Source organism: Argopecten irradians, chromosome 4, assembly GCF_041381155.1.
Source record: "Argopecten irradians isolate NY chromosome 4, Ai_NY, whole genome shotgun sequence".
In the NCBI taxonomy this organism is placed as follows: Eukaryota; Metazoa; Mollusca; class Bivalvia; order Pectinida; family Pectinidae; genus Argopecten; species Argopecten irradians.
In genome coordinates this window covers 47,984,839-48,005,213 of record NC_091137.1, presented here as the reverse complement: position 1 = coordinate 48,005,213, position 20,375 = coordinate 47,984,839, and the positions used below count along the sequence as shown (strand labels likewise).

At 34.6% G+C, this 20,375-nt stretch overlaps 1 protein-coding gene across 1 annotated transcript; it reads right to left on the bottom strand.

Annotated features, from left to right (window-relative positions):
- Positions 1 to 1,197: 1,197 nt before the first annotated feature.
- LOC138321857 (pre-mRNA-splicing factor SYF1-like) lies at positions 1,198 to 20,313 on the bottom strand. The gene is given in 26 exon segments (XM_069265855.1): positions 1,198 to 1,441; positions 1,786 to 1,889; positions 2,439 to 2,553; positions 3,074 to 3,134; positions 3,421 to 3,537; positions 4,753 to 4,852; positions 5,485 to 5,588; positions 6,019 to 6,128; positions 6,721 to 6,796; positions 7,594 to 7,680; positions 7,988 to 8,101; positions 8,253 to 8,339; positions 8,864 to 8,939; positions 9,394 to 9,494; positions 9,790 to 9,909; positions 10,466 to 10,612; positions 12,010 to 12,084; positions 12,086 to 12,154; positions 16,008 to 16,079; positions 16,081 to 16,137; positions 16,139 to 16,174; positions 16,796 to 16,930; positions 17,914 to 18,111; positions 18,571 to 18,694; positions 19,176 to 19,324; positions 20,140 to 20,313. Coding segments are annotated over 26 exon segments (2,547 nt in total). The 5' UTR covers positions 20,185 to 20,313; the 3' UTR covers positions 1,198 to 1,373.
- Between the last annotated feature and the right edge of the window lie 62 nt (positions 20,314 to 20,375).

Here is a 20,375-nt window from a genome sequence, read left to right as displayed (position 1 = left end):
GTTGTTACATTGGCATAATTACATCTGGTTGTCTGACCTCCTTCCAACCCCTGTAGACTGTCCCAACAATATCCTTGTAGCGAATTCTTCTGTCTCTGTAACAGCCATGTTGCCTGACCACCTTCCTGTTTTCACCTCTATTCCTTTTTGTCTTACTTTCTCATCTCTCAAGTCATTGAGTGTCATCACGAAGGAGACTTGCTTTCCCGGTCTTAAACTCCTCCAACATTGATGTTCATGGGATCTGTAGTTTTGATGTCCGAATGTATGGTTATTTTGGTGAGAAGCACTGAGGGACTCTGAACCATCTCAAGAGTGTTTGCTTATTCTCCTCTAAAGTCTCTCTGCTGTTGACACTGAATATCGTATAACACCATGGCCTGGATATCCACGGCAGCAGTCTTTAATAGAATATCCATGACTTGTACTTTCCTGGTAGACCTGTCTTGTCAATATTTCTCAGTCCTTCACAAACTTGCTGCTTTACCTTGCTGTTGTTGTTAGTCTTCTGTCGTACCAATTCCACTCAAATACTTAATAGGATTGTCCACTAAGATGAAATTCCCTCTCGAATAAAAAGTCAAAATTGTCTCATCCTTCGGCCATTCTTCAGGAGTAAGCATCTGCATATGGCTGGGTCAAATCTCATTCTGGCCTAGGATTCTGTATCCTCAAATGCTCTCTGGATTCACCTTGCTTAGAATCATACGTGGATCCTTTGCTTGGTGATTGTCTCATGTTAGTTCTAGTCCGTGGACCTCGTAGTTACCTTTTCCCTGTCTCAACGAAAATGTTTACAGCCATAATGAGCAACACCATAGAAATTGTACAGCCTGTCACAAATTTTTTCTCTAATTTCTGCCATGATGTTACATAATCAGCAAACGAGATGAATTCCTTGGAAGTAGCTCTGAAGCGGAGGTCAAAGGTGCGTAAAATGTTTGCTAAAGTGACCTATAGTATATGACATAGCACTTAATTTAGATACAGGTATGGGGTGTTCATATTGTATATGTGACTATCACTGTTTGATCGCAGATTTTGTGGTAATTTCAATAAGATCTTATGAAACTCTCATAGACATTTTGCTTGCCAAGACTCTCAACCCAGAGGTGGAGGGCTTGTGTTGTATGATGTCTGGACATCTTAACCATTCGGCCACGAATGCCCTTGCACAAAAAAAAAACAAATAATACATATCATGAAATATTTATTTCTTCCAATTTCTGAAGGAAAAAGATTTTTTTCTCGTTGCACATTTCCTTTATGTAGTTGTCATGCGTGATATTTATTGTAGGTAATTTTGTCATCAATATATAACATTTTATATCACTAATATCCATCCTTAGTAATTTTACGTTTCAGCTTCCGAATCAGCTCTCTTCCGTGGCCAATGACCCAAATACTTCAGAGGGAACAGATTGCTTTTGAACCTCCAATTCTGAAAATACAATTGTGTGAGACAGAATAGTATTACCCGATGATATGTTGTAATCAGTTTTTCATTCCCTTGTAAAGTATTACAGTTCTTAATGTATTGTTGTGTAATAGTACAATTCTACCCGGTAAGTATCTTGATTTTTTATACCTTGAATGAAAAATTATTTACAATTGAAGCTATAAAAGTGACTTCAATTATGAAAATTGCAATTTCTATGCAATGTCTTCAATTTTGGGACTAAACTTAGGTAATTTGCATTGAAAAAAAGGAAAGAACAATGCTTAATTAATTCCGCTAGTTAAAGTGAATAGTCGGAGAAAAATAGATAAAAGTTTGTGTCTCACCTTCAATATTTTCGTCTTCATCACTAGAGAAGTCATCAATATCAATGGCATCTGGATTAGCCGTCTTCGTCATCTCGCCCAGTTCTTCATCTGTAGCATTACTCCTGGAAACAGAGGAAAAACATTACCAATACTAACTTGTGGTTGGCCTAATAGACAATGAGGTATTTGTGTTGGGGTACAATAAATCTCGAAACCTCACACTCATTCCAACATCACATGTATCTGAAATGTCACAATTGTCTTGCCAACGATTATGGAAGATTGCTGTTAACATGGCTGTTATGTCCTTGATGATGATTCATTACAGATGATTTTATTATAAAATTATTACTAAATGTAAATATAGATATTAAACTGCATTCATTTGGCAATTATTGGAGGATGAATGCCAGATGGATAATGGCAAACTCAACATGAAGCACTAGCTTCAATGCTTAAATAAATATAACTGACACTGGTCTTTACCTACAAGCACTGACTGTAGGTTGACATACAACTGATATGATTGACATTGATTCCCGAACCGTAAGTAAGAAATTCTGTGATGGGTCAGAGAGGCAACGACCGCCTATGATAATAGACCTCGACGACAGGTAACAGGTATATGACACAGTTGCATACTAACTGACTGTTAGTACTTGTGTCCTTACCTAACAAATAAGATGCCCTTGTCTGGTTTAGCCTGGTCCTTGACTGCCTCCTCTGCCAGCTGTCGGGCTCGCTCCTCTAATTTCTTCATGCTATCCACCTCTGGATTGGAGTCTTCTGTTAGCATTAAAGAGAAAATTCAATGATTTTAATTATGTAACATAACCACAAAGAAAGTATGATATAAAAGTATCATTCTATAATCCTTAGAAAAAATAAAACAACAAGTATCGACAAATTACAAGATATTTTAACAATTTCATTTGATACAGCTGGAATTCCAAATTGTATTGCAAAAGGGTTAAGCGGATGCATATATGCTACGCCCATACCAACCCAGTGCTACTAATTTAAAACAAATACAACTTGTTATTACTGATTGTAATGGGAACTGTTACAAATATCCCTCATACGACACACACATACTAAATGCCTCTATAAAAAAGTTTGATGCCAAGCCAATGGGTATTATTCTATAGAGATGTAATGAGATCGGCGTCTTTGAGCACATCACACCTAACTTCATTCGGAAATTATAAAAATTGTCTTTATTGACTCTACTCTTAATGTATGAGAAAATTTAATATGGAGACCAAATAGGCCCTAAAGATACATGTGACTGTAAAGTAAAAAATACCTGGTGCTCCTGTCTTCCCTCCAGTTTGAGCTGCCATAATTTGTGACGACATAAAGTTAACCTAAAATAATACAAAAACAATCACTCATTCATTGCTACTGTATTTTTCCATTGAATAGTTTTATAACTGCATGAATTTACAATGAACGTAATAGCTAAAAACTCTTTGATATCAAAGATCGGGAAAATCTACCCAAGGGATCATAAAATTTGGTAAAACCAATGGCTCTTCAAGGGACTTACATTTTATTCTGATCTCAAAGGTAGATTATCTATCCTATTTATCTAAATATAAAACAGAATTTTACTTTCATACCTGAACGCTGATTTTATATTTTCGATCTTACCTGTGTGTTGTACATGGCCTGTATACTACGTTTGATCCTGAGCATTTCTCGGACAGTATCCTCGTTTCCATGTTTGATCTCAAATTCCTTCCATACCTGCCAGAAGTGCGGTGCTACCTGTAAGAAATGTAAAAATTATCCTCAACAATAATATAACAAAACACCTTGTAGGCCATACGTTTAAAAGATCAGATTGTTTCTAACCAATATATATGTATTTTGATGACAGTTTTCCTTCCATTTTAGCAAAAAAATTAATTTGTTAACAGTGTGGTTTTTATCATTGCTAAGAGAACACACGATATAAATACTACTTATACATATAATAAAATAGGGGCTATCTGCTTAATAAAAAATATCACTCATGGCTACTTGACCGTACTGTACACTATTAACTCAGAAATAGAGTTATGTCCCTTATCATAGGCTTTGTGATATGAAACAGAGTTGTCCCTTATCATATGAGATCTGAAATGAGTTATGTCCCTTATCATAGGTTCTGTGGATATGAAGAGTTATGTCCCTTATCATAGGTTCTGTGGATATGAAGGATATAGATATTCCCCGATATATCCGAGGGTCACAAAATATTGTAAAACCCAAGGCTAAGTGTCATTATCCTTCATATTCACGTATAAAAGAGTATTTTTGTCTAATACCTCATTGTTTTATTGCAATTTTAATAACATGATTTTCCACCATTTTGAAATAAATTCGAAAAAAAAACAATAACAAAAAAAACACCTAGACATAAAGTGCTCGCTAGCTACTTCCAAAACCCCTAATTTTCAATGTTGTTAATTTAGCAGAATATCACTGACAGGTGTATCTTAGTAAATGTTTTTAAAAATAAGTGTAACTAAATCACGGCAAATTCTACTTAATGGTACAATTATATATAAGACAGTGACTAAGTTCCAGTATCGCGTGTGTAGTTGGAATCCGCGCTAAGCAAATGTACACAGACTCCACACCCGACAACGAAAACAATAGCGCAAGAGTAGGCTCGCACTAAAAACGTGACTGCAAGTCAATTCTCCATACATGAAAATTGTGTGACATTCTCAACACAAATCACGTTGGGTTGTATCTTTTACAGCAAATCAAGCCTAATTTCTGATTTTTTTTTATTAAAATTGAACAGAGAAAATAGTTAATATTTTGTTAACGCTGTGACGTCACGAGGCTTTATTGAATGGGTAGCCATGCAATACAGACTCAAGCGACATGAGTGTATAACCCTAGATCAGCCAGTATTTCACATGTAGGTATCGGAGGAATAAAGTTATGTCCCTTATCATATGAGATCTGAAATAGAGTTATTTCCCTTACCCTTGGGTCACACATCTGGGTACAGTGAGAGTAGAGCGCCCTTGCTCTGTCAATTTCTCCAAGTTTTCTCTCCAGATCAGCAAACCTCATACACATTTCTCTGAAATTAAAGGAATTGAAAACATCTGATTGCCATGCACACATTGATTCTAAATTATGTACAGTCAAACCTGTCTATAAAGACCACCCAAAGGAAAATGTTCTCTATAACCAGGTGGTCTTTAAACACAGGTGAACTTGTGCTAAAATTGACTGTCTGGTACCCTGAGAAAGTGGTGTTATTATGCAGGTGACCATTAAAAGTCTCCACCGCCAACAGAGCATAAATAATATTCATCATATAAACAATAATTGGCGTTTAATTGTGTATGTTTATGTCTAATTAACACAAAAAATAACATAAAATAATTTATTTTGCCGCCTTTGGTCGAGAGCAATCATTACTTCATTCCATATAGGATATAGTGCCACGGAATTTTTTTCTGGATGCAAATAATTATTTTTCATTGTTTTAACTTAAAGCAAAGTTAGAAGTTCAAACTTTTCAATGGTGGTAATGGTGTAAAGTAAGTAACTTTTATAACTGAAGAAAAATACTAAATCGTCTGCTGTTGTTTTTGATAGTGAAAAAATACCATTTGTCAGCGGTGGAGCATCTTTAAGGTAGGCTTAAATATTTAATAGCATCAACTTTTAGAATAACTTGAAGATTAAGTGGTAGAAATTAAATACCTAGACTGTTCATCTGGTAGGACTTCTATGGCCTTTTCATAGATAGGTCGAGTATAGGTGACCCCGTATATCTCCGCCGCTCTCTTTATATACACATTAAACATCTGTAAAGAAATAAAGTTATCACAAATATCAGTAAATAGTGGAATTATTGCACAGTATTTCCTGGGCAACAAAAGTTTTCAACGAAATCAATTTTCTCAAGTTCAGCATCAGTAAGCTGTTGACATAGATAAAATTACCAAGTTTTTACCAAGTAGCTCAAGGTCATTCTAGTGAAAAAACTTTGTAGTTCGTATCCCGGCATGTCACAGACCACATTAAGTCTTCTTGGGCCTTTACGTTGTTGACGAATTTTTCTTTTTAATTTTACCTTCGATTTTATTTCAAAATGCCAGGATTGGTAATTTATTTCATATCATCAAACCGTGTCTGTGATTTTAATAATTGCAACTGTTACCATTTGTGTTAAAGTTTTGCTTTGCATTGTATTTTGTGTTAGGCTGGGAATATTAATCGGTCCAGTTACTGTACCTCTGCCTGCTCTTCTGGTAACACCCCTTTAGTGGCTCGATCATACACAGCCATGGCATGCCGGGCCAGTCCATGCTCCTCTTCCAACTTGGCATACAGGAGAAATATGGCTGAAAAAAGGTTTGGATTGGTTGTAGTTGTTCTATGAACCACCAAAAAATTCTTACAAAGTACCCTATTCAACTCAATGAGCATCCCTTCCCTTTTTGAGTCCTCAGTTTGCGCTAATTCATCTTTGCATATTACAGAGTTAGCTCCCTTTCGGGTAGATATCGATTGTTACGTCATTATTTTGTGAGCGCAGTTTCACGTCATTTTCTCCGAAAAGTATGACGTTACGCTCGCAAAAACATGACGTCACAATCAATACCTACCCGCAAGTGCAGATAACTCTGTAACATGCAAATCCGGAATATTGACTTGAATATTGACTGAAAATGTGAAAATTGTTTTGGTTTCTCTAATTGCTTTCTATTGTAAATTGATTAATGATTCACTCTGTGTAATAAGTTTGTGATAGATAAGCTTAAACCTTGTCCTGTTATCCGCCCCTTCATCTGTCATTTTTTAACTGCCCTGGGCACTTATTGGGTCAAATATGGTAGGTGTTATAGGTAATATGAGTCTTCTCCAGTGTTAATTAACAAAGAAGACTAAAACGAATTTCTTTAGCTTTACACTTTCACAACCAATAATACATACCTTTGGCAAATTTTGGTGGGCAATTTTCAAGACATTGCTCAAATAGGTCCCTGGCTCTCTCAAGCTTTGATCCTCCCTAACAGATGATAATAAAATAAACATTTTACACTTTCATCTTTTTTTTTCTAAGACACATACAAGGACATATATGAGAAGGATAAGTCACACTTGGTTTTGGGCAAAAACAGCTCAGGCGCCTTTGTGTTTGTGCACTGACCGTGACGTTGGGCGATGACTGATTTTCCTTTGATATCCACCGGTGCAGCCTTTGATGTAGATTGGGGGTGCGAGGGTTACCGTCTTACTTTCTGAAGTGTTCTGTCATTTTATGAGCTGTCATATTTTTTTAACGAAAGTTTACAATATTTCTTCTAAATCTTCATTCCTTAAAGCAAGTACTAAAAGTTGTGAAATTTAATTAATTTTACAATGGTGTTTCGTTTGAGTCGATAAGACAAGTATTTGTTGAGAAAAACGGTTTTTATTCCCGGTTCATAGGCGTCTCGCGTGGTGTTTAGTAGTGTAAAGATTGACGAATCCTTCTCACTTATAAATCCTTGGACACATAGAATGTAGTGCACTGTTTCAGTCCAACAATAAATCTTATAGTCTAAAAATATTTAATCTACCCATTCACCCCTGAAGACACATTTAGACTCTTCTAAATCAAAGACTAGTCCAGTCCATTATGAAATTTCAGGGGTGAATGAAATATATGGTGGTTTTCCTTTAGCAACGATTTGACAACTGGATAAACTTCAAACTTAAACTCGGTCTTTAATCCAACATTATCATCAAAATAATCAAACAAATAATATTTACATTTTTAATATTTTTGTCAAATAATAATCCAAGAATGCCCTCAATACTTACATATCTTTCAATAAACTTGGATAAGTATGTGTTCCAAATGTCATAGACATTAGGCCACTTAAATAATGCAATTCCCTTTTCATAAGCCTGGAAAAGAAACAAATATCTCAAATTAAATTTTTATTCTCAACTATAAATTTAACCATTTAATTAAGTCACGCATATCTTTGCAAACTGGGGTCAAAATCCCCAGAATAGAATTATTGATGGTATATCCGGGATGTATGTATCTGTTATTGTTTTTATCAGTCGACATACTGTGGGCTGTATCTTAGATGTAAACTTTCTGTGACTTTATGCCATCTAAAATCTCCTATACTGAGAGACTGCTGTACCTTAAAAGCCTTTTCAATTAAGGGGGTAGGGAGGGGGTTATACTGAGAGAAAACTGTACCTTGAAAGCCTCCTCAAAGTAATTGTTTTCCTCCAGGAACAGGCCGTAGTTCATTATGATCTGGGGAGTGGCTATCCGTAGATCAATGATTCTGTCGTACACAGCTTTACAGGTCTGTAAAAACACAACAACAGCTTATCATTTCTCACAACAAAATATTACCTGTCATGTAATTTTGTTTCAATTTCAAAATGATACAATTTTTTCAAAAATGAAAATAAGTTGAGATCATAAAATTTGATTAATGGAAGTGATATATACACACCTTGAATGTTCCAAAGCTTTCCTCCAGATCTGCATACATAGACCAGACTTTGAGAGATTTATGGACCCGATCCTGTACGGTCTCGTTCTGTAAATTACACAAAATTCTTTCTATATAACACAGCCATACTTTATCACATCAGAAATATGTTGAAGTTTTAAAATTAATTTGAAAGCTAACAAGAGAACCATAGAGCCTTAATAGTCATATGACAATCATTTGAAGTGTGTAAAAATACCCTTTATACTTTGGTAGTACATATTTCTTCTACAATAATGACATTAACATGAGCCATTGAATACTATAGCGAATTGAGAGGTAAAGGGGATTAACTGAAGTTTTGTGGGTTTCAAGCAAAAACCGGACGGCTAGTGGTAATTATCGTCTGATTCTCAACTTGTGAACCAAGGTAGGATTAATTCTAATACATTTCACAGTTCTGTTAAAATAAATATTCCTAATTTACTTTCATTTCAACATGCAAACACTATTTGATAAAAAGGAATCCCCCCCCACTTTAAATCAATACATCTATTATTTGTTTACATTTTATACACACAGTAAACACACAATGTAAACATATAGCCTTCACAGGATACACAAATCTTTACCTCATCGTGATATGCCACTTTCCGAGATGGAGGTACTGTCGTTTTCTGCATCAGCTTTAGGGCCTCTTCATAGTTCCTGTATAATTAGATTATAAAATTTTGTATCTCAATCATGCTTATATCTCAAAACATACACACCATAAGGATGCTATCAGTCCAATTTGCTCAATTTCTGACTAGTGGTTTTCAAAAACAAGTTGGTTTTGTGAAATTGTTGATGGAAGATGAACAACGGACGCCAGATGCAACGGTATGGCATAAGTTTACATTGGTCTTTAAGACCAGGCCCAAATTTCTCAAAATAAACTGAAGTAAAAAACGAACTTAAGATACAAATTTTAACATAAGTGATATCAGGGAAAAACTTCAGTTTTTACTTGAGTTTGCACTTTTTTTTGAGAAATCTGGGCCAGGTGAGCTAACAATTACAAGAAATATCCTGATTGCTCTCAAACTTTGCCAAGCCTATTTTTAACAGTTTATTTTGTTAGTATCCACAAAACATTTTGTTATCACCATTAATTACATACTCATGCCGGATCTCCATCTCGCCCCATTCACAGGTGACGGTGGCCAGGTCGTCCACATGTTTGTAAGGTACCTTGACAGCCTTGTCAAATATCACACGGGCCTGCGAAATAAATCAACCATGATCAATTGATATGGAAAAATAATCTTGAGAAAAATTAATAGAATTGTACGCTTAATTTATTTTATTTTAGGAAATAGTCTGAAAAATTAATTTCGTTGACAAACTTTTGTGAGAATCCACTCCAGTATGTGGATGCACAGAGTTAGTTAACTTTTTTTTTCATACTCCTATGGAATTGAAAAATAGTGACCTCAATGCTTAAAACATAAACATAATGTTTTTTTTATTATTTATAATTTTAATTTGAACAGATACGAGTCATATGTCTACTTACATCTTCTATCTGCCCGGCTGCCTCGTAAAACTTAGCAAATTCTACCCACAGCGTCCCAGGTTTACCCGACGCCTGTTTTGGGTCAACTGTCTGAACTGCTTCTGTGTAGGTGTTGATGATCTGTTGAAAGTGAAAACAAGTTGAAAGAAAAAATTCAGTTACTTTTGTTTACTAAATCATTAATCATAGAAAAAACTAGATATCAAAACATCAATGAAATTTAATTAAGTTCAATAACAAGAGATCCCAGAGGAATGTTGGCACTCATCATTGAATGATCTTTGTTAATCAAAGGCAAGGGGGATATATTCTGCTTTCCTTCCTTTTCCTTGAAGTGTTTGATAAATACACAGGAAAAATATTTACGAAGTCAACATAGCAGTTATCAAAATCCCTTCAGTACTTGCTGAGAAGTAGTGATAACAAAAAATGTTTATAAGGATGTACAGTTGACAGACCATAGACAATCTGATGTTGGTGGGCTCAAAAAGGAGAGCTCGAGGTAAGCATTTAATTTGACTTTTCCACCTTTTTGCAAAAAGGAGCAGGAAATTCAATGAGAAGGAAGTAAAATTGGTATGGCCTTAATATTTAGGTTAATTAAAAAAAATATCGAAAAACAACTATAATTCAAACAATATGTTTTGAGGAAATCTACTGTTTTCTTTAAACTTACCTCCCTTGGCTTGCCCTCGTAAAGTTTCACCCTTTTATGCCATTCGTGTACATTGTGTGGGTTTTGTCGTAATAGCACACTAAGATATAGAAAATTATTAAACAAATAATCAATGATAGGAATATCCACATACAAGGATAAATAGTCATATACAATTATAATGTAAGGATTTTGTGAGGATGATTGATCATTCAAAATCATAAGTAAATCTACAACAAAGAGGTCTTGGAAATCCACAAAAGTGAAGATTTATTTGCAAATAACATATAATTCTAAAAGATTGGTATCAGGAAATGACCGTTTCTTTTTCATATACATAGTGTAAATGTATTAAGTGTTGCAGGGATGCTGCATGCACATTCTGAAAAAATTACCCGAGGCGAACTACAATTTTTAATATATGGTAAACCTTCGGTTAGTTCGAACAAAATTAAATAAATATTATTGGACCAGTTCGAATTATCCGAAATTAAGCTTCAGGAAAAAAAAGTTCGAACTATCTGAGTTGAAATCGGTAAAAACCAGTTTTGTACCGATGTACCTTGCATAAGCAATGTAAGGCAGAAAATCTATAGGGAAAGTATTTAGTTTCCTGAAGATATTATATTAAACCATTTTCTCGTAAACATGAGCATTTAATTGGTTAATTTATAATTAATTGCATAGCAGAAGCCGCATGCATATGTGCACGTGGACAAGGCCCCAAACAGCACCTTTCAAGATCGCGGCCTATAATTTACATAGACGTCCGTTAACTGAGATAGAAACTTTATTTAAACCACAGAAAATCTAGTTAGATCTTTGTTATATTTCGTAACAAACGTAAATTTATTTATTTACATTTTTTGGTTAAAGAAAATCCGGTTGCATTTACGAAACTGCTGTTGAAAATATTTGTTTTCATTCATTTCGTAAAATTGGTGATTCAAAATGGAATTTAAAAGTATACATTGCATGATTTAAACATTTGGCCTTGTGCTTGCTGTAACCATGAAGACTCTATCTGTCTTAGTGGTAATCTTAATTTGTTTGAAGCAAAAATATATTCGCCATTTTTGGGAACCCCATTTTGCCGAGTCACGTGTCTCAACTATTCGAAAATAGGATTGATGTATATAATGTTCTGTGTTCGACTAGCTAAATAACTTACCGTTTTTTTATGGAGTGTGTTCGAACTATCCGGCTGAATTAACCGGAGGTTTCATATTTAAATCGGATATCAAATATGTGTTTCTTTTTTCATTCAACAAAGCCAAAAAAGCAACCAACATTTTGTTCCATAGACATTCTAATCGAGCTCAAAAATTAAGGTCCTACACAAGATAAAGGAGATTTCAAGAGATGCATCAAGTTGTGCTGCCAAATTGATAGAGTAGTTGAGGAGGAGTTGTCTCAACTGATTTTTTCTAACAGATGGATAACTTTGTTGCAGGAGGGGGGATAATTCTGATAATCCTAGATTGTTGTTAGGCCCCACCAAGGCGTCGTTATGGTGTTGCATCTATCTTTCAATTTACTTTCTCAATCAGAATGGACTACCAACCTTCCTCAGAGGCTCCTTTCTCCTCCATTGTCTCCATTTCTGCACCAATCAGATTTTTTTCGAATTGAGCGTAGGCATTCAAAGACCTGTGTGAAATCTCGTACTGTGATCACTGTCTGGATGGCTTCCTCATAGATGTCTCTAGCCTACAACATTCAAACCAATTACATTATGGCTTCCTCATACATACATATATCTAGCTTACAACATTCAAACCAATTACATTATGGCTTCCTCATAGATATATTATGGCTTCCTCATAGCCTACAACATTCAACCAATTACATTATGGCTTCCTCATACATGTACCGGTACATATATCTAGCATACAACATTCAAACCAATTACATTATGGCCAAGCCTACAACATATACAGGTGGAATCCACAACATGTACACATATATCTAGCATACAACATCAAAGCAACAATCATATTATGGCTTCCTCATACACATATATCTAGCCTTTCAAACCAATATTAAGCTTCCTATACATAGATCTAGCTGCAACATTCCAAACCAATTACATTATGGCACAAATATTAGCTTACAAGAGATCAAACCAAGAGGGAATCTTGACTAGTTACAACATTCACAATTTGAATGATCCTCATACTATGTTAGTTTCAAAACCATTTACAAGATACATATAATTTACAACATTACATTATGATACAGTAGCCTAAAATCAAACATATATCAGTGAATATCAGTATGAAAGGCTGACTTAGTCTAATAAAAACATTTGCGACAACTGAAATTCACATCCTGTTTAAAGTGTAATTTATGGCTTCCCCCATAGGTATCTAGTAAAGTCAAGGTACAACATCAAATATAAGCCTACGAGATTCTAACCAATTATTATGATAGATGTATTGGTAGCTATTATGAATGACTCAAACTACAGACTTCCTCATATGATGTCTCCTTCAAAATGTCCACCTCTGATGGACCAATAGTCGGCCATTCAAACCATTTACATTCCTCATAGATTGGCCTACACCTTACATTAATGGCTTCTGGTCTTCAACATCAAACCAAATTACATTATGTATAATGTCGCTTTATTACAAGCCATTGTCGGATGATGGGGCTAGTCTATCTTCAGCTCCTCAATAGATGTCTCTAGCCTTGTCATTATGGATTTTTATATCGGCTACAACAAAACCAATTCACCTTCGATAATATATCAGCTCATTCATTCCACATAACTATAAGTCTAACACATCCACAGAATTACATTTTTCCTCATACTTTCATAAACATAACTATACCATTATCTCATGTAGGGCATACAACCAGGCCAAGTTTATGTTCCTCATAGATATGCTGCCTTTACAACATTATACCAATTTACATTTCTTCCTTCAATATATCTAGCATACAAAGTGAGGATTTCCTCAAGAAAAAACAAACAAAATATATATACTATATAGGAAAAATTCAAAATAACATTATGGCTTCTCATGATATATCAGAAAATAGTTGAGACCAATTACATTAATCTTCCTCAAGATAAATCAAGACAACTTTACCAGTAACTTGGCTTCCTATATTACTAACATCGAACCAAATCATTTATACTGCAAGTACATACATTCGATGTTGTACATAAAGATCAGTCCTTATACAACTAATATACATTATGTTTTCCCATGATATAATCAGGGGGAGTCTACAACATTCAAACTTTTTACAGGTTTTATAACTTTAATGTCCATCATTACACAACCATAGGGTCATGTAACCTACACATGACAGGTTTGGCTTGGTCTACATATATCATTTGAAACCAAATTACATTATGGAGTACTCCACTAGAAAAATCAACCAATTACAGTATGGCTCCGTCATACATATATCTAGCAAAACATTCAAACCAATCACATGGGATTTGAATATATCCGCATCCAAAGATTCAAAAACCAATGAAGGGCTTTGTTGTGGTAATATGTCGAGGACATTCTTAACCACTCGGCCATACCATATTCAGCCTACAACATGTAACCAATTCAAATTTAATACACAAAATTCATATATCAAGTCTACAACATTTAAACCAATTAACATTATGGGTGTACTCATAGATATATCTAGTCTACCAACATTCAAACTAATTACATTAATGGCTTTCCTCATAGATATATCAAGTCGACAACAATCGAAACTAATTACATTATGGCTTCCTCATAGAAGTTTCTAGTCCTACAATGATTATTGAACCAATTACATTTATGGACTTCCTCATAGATGTCCCTAGCATACAAACATTCAAACCAATTACATTATGGCTTTCCTCATACATAATCTAGTCTACAACATTCAATCCAATTACATTACTGGCTTCCTCATACATATACTACATACAACATTCAAACAATTACATTATGCTTCCCTTTTTAACTCAATATCTAGCATACAACATGTCAAAACCAATTACATTTTGGATATCCTCATAATATATCTAGCCTACCAACATTCCAACACCATTTACATTATGGCTTCATCTACTTATATCTACATACAACATCAAACACAATTACATTATGGCTTACCTCATAGATCGTCTCTAGTATACAACATTTCAAACCAATTACATTATATGGCTTCCTCATACATATATCTGCATACAACATTTCATTCATTATGGATTCCTCTTAATATATCTAGCATTCAATTCCTCATACATATATCTAGCCTACAAACATTCAAACCAATTACAATTATGGCTCCTCATAGCATATATCTATCCTATATATCTAGCCTTAGCAACATACAACCAACATTAAAACAGTTACTCATTAACATGGCTTCCTCCTCATAACATATATCTATTCTACAACATTCAAACCTTACAGCTTCCACATACCAATATCTAGCCATTCAACCAATCATAATGGATTCTTACATATCCTCTTCCTCATAACATATATCTAGCATACAACATTCAAACCAATTACAATTATGGCTTCCTCACATATAATCTACCTACAACATTCAGCATACATATATCTATCTACATTCAAACCACCAATTACATTATGGCTTCCCTCATACAGATACATATATTCTACTTACAACATTCAAACCAATTACATTATGGCTTCCACTCATACATAGATATATCTAGCTTACAACATTCAAACCAATTACATTATGGCTTCCTCATACATAATATCTAGTACCATTCGACATTATATCTTAGCATACATGTACATTATCAGCAACAACATTTAAACCAATTACATTATGGCTTCCTCATACATATATCTAGCCTACAACATTCAAACCAATTACATTATGGCTTCCTCATACATATATATAGCTTACAATATTCAAACCAATTACATCATATCATATCACTTCAATGCTTTAGTATTGAAATATAAAAGATATGCTGCATTAACACAAATTAACAAGAGATCCCAGAGGGATCTTGACGTCTACAATTGAATGATCATATGTTGGTCAAAGAAAATATTAATTTCATTATATATGTACAGTAGGAAAATCAACATACAGTGAACAGTATGAAAAGCTGACTTAAAATTAAAACATTTGCAACTGAAATCATCCATGGTTTTATTGTAATTCTAGGGTAAAGTCAAGGCAATCAAATAGATATATTTACATTTTCACTGCTGTCCCACTTATGTAACCTTACCAAGCGCAGTTGGCGTCATATAGAAAATGAACTTCAAGTGCTTATTATGACGTCATTATCATTGTGACGTCACAATTTGTCGTGCCAGCGATCAGGGAAGGCGGCTGTTCAAATAGCTGTTCCATCCATGAGGATAACGAATGATTATTTCATTGATAGATGCAAAATTCATTGGGATTTCATCATAAAATTGTAACCAAATGTAAATATAAGCATTGAACTACCATTGATATGTGCACTTCATGGAATTTTCCCTCTGTTCAGTCATTCACATCGGTTTATGAATGGTTCCATGCTTAAAAGATTGATAGTATTGTAGAGAATTAAACTACAGACCCGTTCAAAATGTCCACCTCTGATGTAGTAGTCGGGCCATGCATTCCAGAGGACACCTATCTGGTCCGTGTAAACGCTTCAAGCCTTGTCGGATGATGGGCTCTATCTTCAGCGATGTCACCTTGTCTGGGATTTTTGGCTACCAATTCACAGAGCTCATTCCATAACTATAAAACACATCACAGAATTCATTTTAATATTTCATAATAACATGCACAATCTTGTAGGATGACCAGGCAAGTTGTGTGCATGCTGCTGATATTATATTTACATTTCTTTAATACCGAAGTGAGGAAAGAAAAAATAAAATATATAGATAGGAAAACAAAATAAATGATATGATATATGGAGAAACATGAGACCAATTCCAAAGGCCTTTACAGTAACTTGACTATCTTACTATACAAAGTCATTTATACTGAAGTACCACACAATGTTGTACATAAAGCAATTTATACAAAATTAGTCATTGATACTAGGGTTTTGGTTTTATAACTTTAATGTCCTATTAACAACCAGGGTCATGTAAAGACATGACAGGTTTGTTGGTGGAGAAGATATGAAAGCCGGAGTACTCAGAGAAAAATCACCAACCAGTGGTCTGTATCTAGCAACTGCCCCACATGGGATTCGAACCCGCATCCAAGAGGTGAAGGGCTTGTGGTAATATGTCGAGACATCTTAACCACTCGGCCACCGCAGCCCCATGTAATTATACAAACTTAATACACAAAATCATTTATACAAAAATTAAGACATAGAATGGGTGTACTGGTATACTTTCTTACCTGATGTTTGGATTTGCCCTCTTTGGACACAAATGTATCATCGTTGATGATATTGACCAAACGTGTTGCTGCCTCATCTAGCCACTCGATGGATTTAAGGTAGTCAATGTAATCCTCTGTGTTTTCTTTCTGGAGCTGCAAATTCATTATTTGAATTTTAACATTGTTTAACATGTGAATAGTAAATATTTATCATTCATTTGACATTTGAACAAACTTGTTAGGCCTTCATTTCAACTTGCTACAGCCCCAATATCAGGTTTTTAAGGCTACTTAGTTGTCGGCATGATTTTCAGCCTATTTAAAGATGCTCCACCGCTGACAAATGGTATTTTTTCACTGTCAAAAACAGGAGCAGAAGATTTAGTATTTTTCTTCAGTTACAAAAGTTACTTACTTTACACCATTACCACCATTGAAAAGTTTGAGCTTCTAATTTTACTTCAAGTTAAAAATATGAAAAATAATTAATTGCATCCCTAAAAAATTCCGTGTTACTATATCCTATATGGAAGGAAGTACTGATTGTGCATGCACCAAAAGGCTAAATAAATTATTTTATATTATTTTTTGTGTTAATTAGACATATATATACATGATCAAACACCAATTATTGTACAACTGATGAATATCATTTATGCTTTGTCGGCGGTGGAGCATGTTTAACCCCTGTGACCTTGAATGGTCATTATTTTAACAAAATTTGTAGCTCTTCATCCCAACATGCTATAGGCCAAATATCAATACCTCAGCCTTTTGGTTATTGAGAAGATGTGGTTTGAATACTTTGAAAGAAAAGTTTACACATGGCGGACAATGTTGGACAAAGCATGATGACTATTCTGTATTTGCATATTACAAAAGTGTTATCTGCTCTTGTGTGTAAGTATTGATTGTGAAGTTATATGTTTCAGAGGTGAACGTCATACTTTTCGGAGAAAATAACGTGAGTGGCACAATGACGTCATAATGGATACCTTCCCACAAGGGAGATAACTCTTTAATAAAACGGAATAAGTCACACTGACCGTTTGAGTCAAGATGACATAAAAGGGTGATAGTTTACAAGTGTAGATTGTTTAGAAAACATAACTTTGTAATATTTCTGTGAAGTTTACCTTCAAATGTCGTCTATATACGCGGACCGTGGTCTCCTGGAGGTCGTATTTACACACAAACTTGAGATAGACTGGCCAGATTCTGTGGTGCTGTGATATGGGGAGTGCTCTCAGGGCTCTGTCAAATGTCCGACGAGTCTTAGTTATTTTGCACTGGTCAACCAGAAACTGACAATAATCCAGCCAAATCCTGGGCATCTGAAATTCAAGTAAAGGGAATTTGAAATTTTTAAGACAAGAAAATATTTAGAAGGGTAAATTAATTGAAAATTTGTCCATCGGTATATTTCAATGCAAAACTAGAACTGTAAGCCAACTTAAAAATTATGTGTCCTCTACGTAATTAATGTGGATTTTTTTGTATTATTGAGTCCATGAACTTGGTAACATACTGGTCAATGAACTTTCACTCTCGAGTGTAGGATTTTGTGAAAATCTTTAAATTATCTTGGGAATAGAGGGCCATAAAAATAAGACATAAATGAATGGAATTCAAGGAACACTAATTAACTTGTAAGTTATGACATATAATAGGTTTATGTTATGTTTTGCTTTGTGGTTATGTACATGAATTAGCCTCACTGAAATGTCGCTTTAACCACCCAGCCACAATAGCTTCTTAAGTAAACAATTTTATTAGCAATTCCTCTAATGTACCTTATTCATGAACACCAGGGCACGTTCATGAGCGTTGTTCGTATCTTCATACAATGGTTCTGTGATGCAATGGCCTTTACACTGGCGACGTCTGATCTTAAGGTAGTTGTACCACAGCTTGTAGCTGTAAGTGTCAACAATATTCAATATTGTAATATACATGAAATAATTATATTGCAATAAACATAGGTCTACAACCGTTTTCCTAAGATTGTGGATAAAATTTTCTAGTTTAACTCATTCACCCCCTAAAAGCACATTTGAACTCTTCTAATTCAATGACTGGAACAGATCATTATGAATTTTCAGGGGTGATTGAGTTAATAACTACAATATTTAAAACTTATCATATGGCATATTATTTCAGAAAAGATGGCGATGACGTCACACAAAGGTACATCTTATAAAGCTTTTTTGTTCAATTGTTAAATTTCAATCTAGCCATATATCCAACATTTGTTTTTTTAAGATAAAGATTCATGATTGTTGTACAAACATATAGCTATATATTATATATGAAATTATGAAATAGAGGGGAGGGGAAGCAAAATTTAAGTAACAAATTTCACCTTTCTAGAGAAAACATGACTATATCATTTACATACCTCCCTGGAAGTTCTTTTAAAGCTCTCTCATATACCAAATTGATGGCATTTTTATTGGCTCCTTTCTTGTGTTCAATATACCGTAACCAGCATTTTACTGAGAACGGATTACGCAAAATGTCTTCTTCGTAAGGGAGATCTTCATCCTCCTAAAAATACAAAAACCCAAATTTTGCTATTGATGAATGACATATGAGGTATAGTTAACAATAGAATATGAAGAGGAATCAATTATCAGTGTTTGATACAACTACATATTGTTGATTGGGAGTCAAAACCTTGTAACAGCACTTTTTGTGAAAAACCTAGTTTTTATAAACTGTCTTCTCGCTCTGCTACACCACCTAGCTGTCAAAATAGAATAGAAAAGCATGTATATAAAAGAATAAAAAGTTGTAATTTTATCACATTGTCAAATCGGCCCTCTTTGCCCTCTTTATATTTGTGTATTGTGTTGTATAGTTTTTTTTAAAATAGTGTCTTCAGTAGATTTGGTTTATCACTCCATTCACTGATCTGTCAACAGTTTTTAGCCACAAGATTTCTTCGTCAACTCCTATGTGGCTATATGTGACCACTTGAGTCCAGCATCAAACTGTTACGTAAGTGATTATCATTTGTAATTTCTTATTTGTAATACGGGCCGAATTTATCTTGGGTCGATTTAACCTCCAAAAAAACTGCCTTGCAATTTTCGCTCTGGACATTGCAGCCCGGGCCGATTCGACTCTCTTAATCTTTTTACCAGACAATAATTAATTGAGTAGACACGTGTACGTGACTTTAGGCTACACACATGTCTGTTTAATTTTAATTGGCTATAGATGGTGATGTTCAGCCAGGTGTCGGCCAATACAACTTGAAACAAGTGTATCAAATGATCATGGTTTTATTTTCAAAATCACTGTCCACTGGTCACACAAAAGTTTAATAACGATTCGAATATGAATATTACAATACATACGAAGAAAATATCATTCTGTGTATCTTTTTTCTCTGGCATTATCATCTCAGAAATAGCAGAGCCTCTTTTCTCCTGTCGATGTGGACTTGAATACAAAATAAAAACTTCGTCTGTCGTCCGATTCACGTTTACATGGACGGCGCCATCTTTGTTGGGCCTGTGGAACTTTTAAAAATAAATGGGGATGTGGACTTCCAGTGGACTGTAATAAAAAGATCCAAAGTGTTGACTTCAAA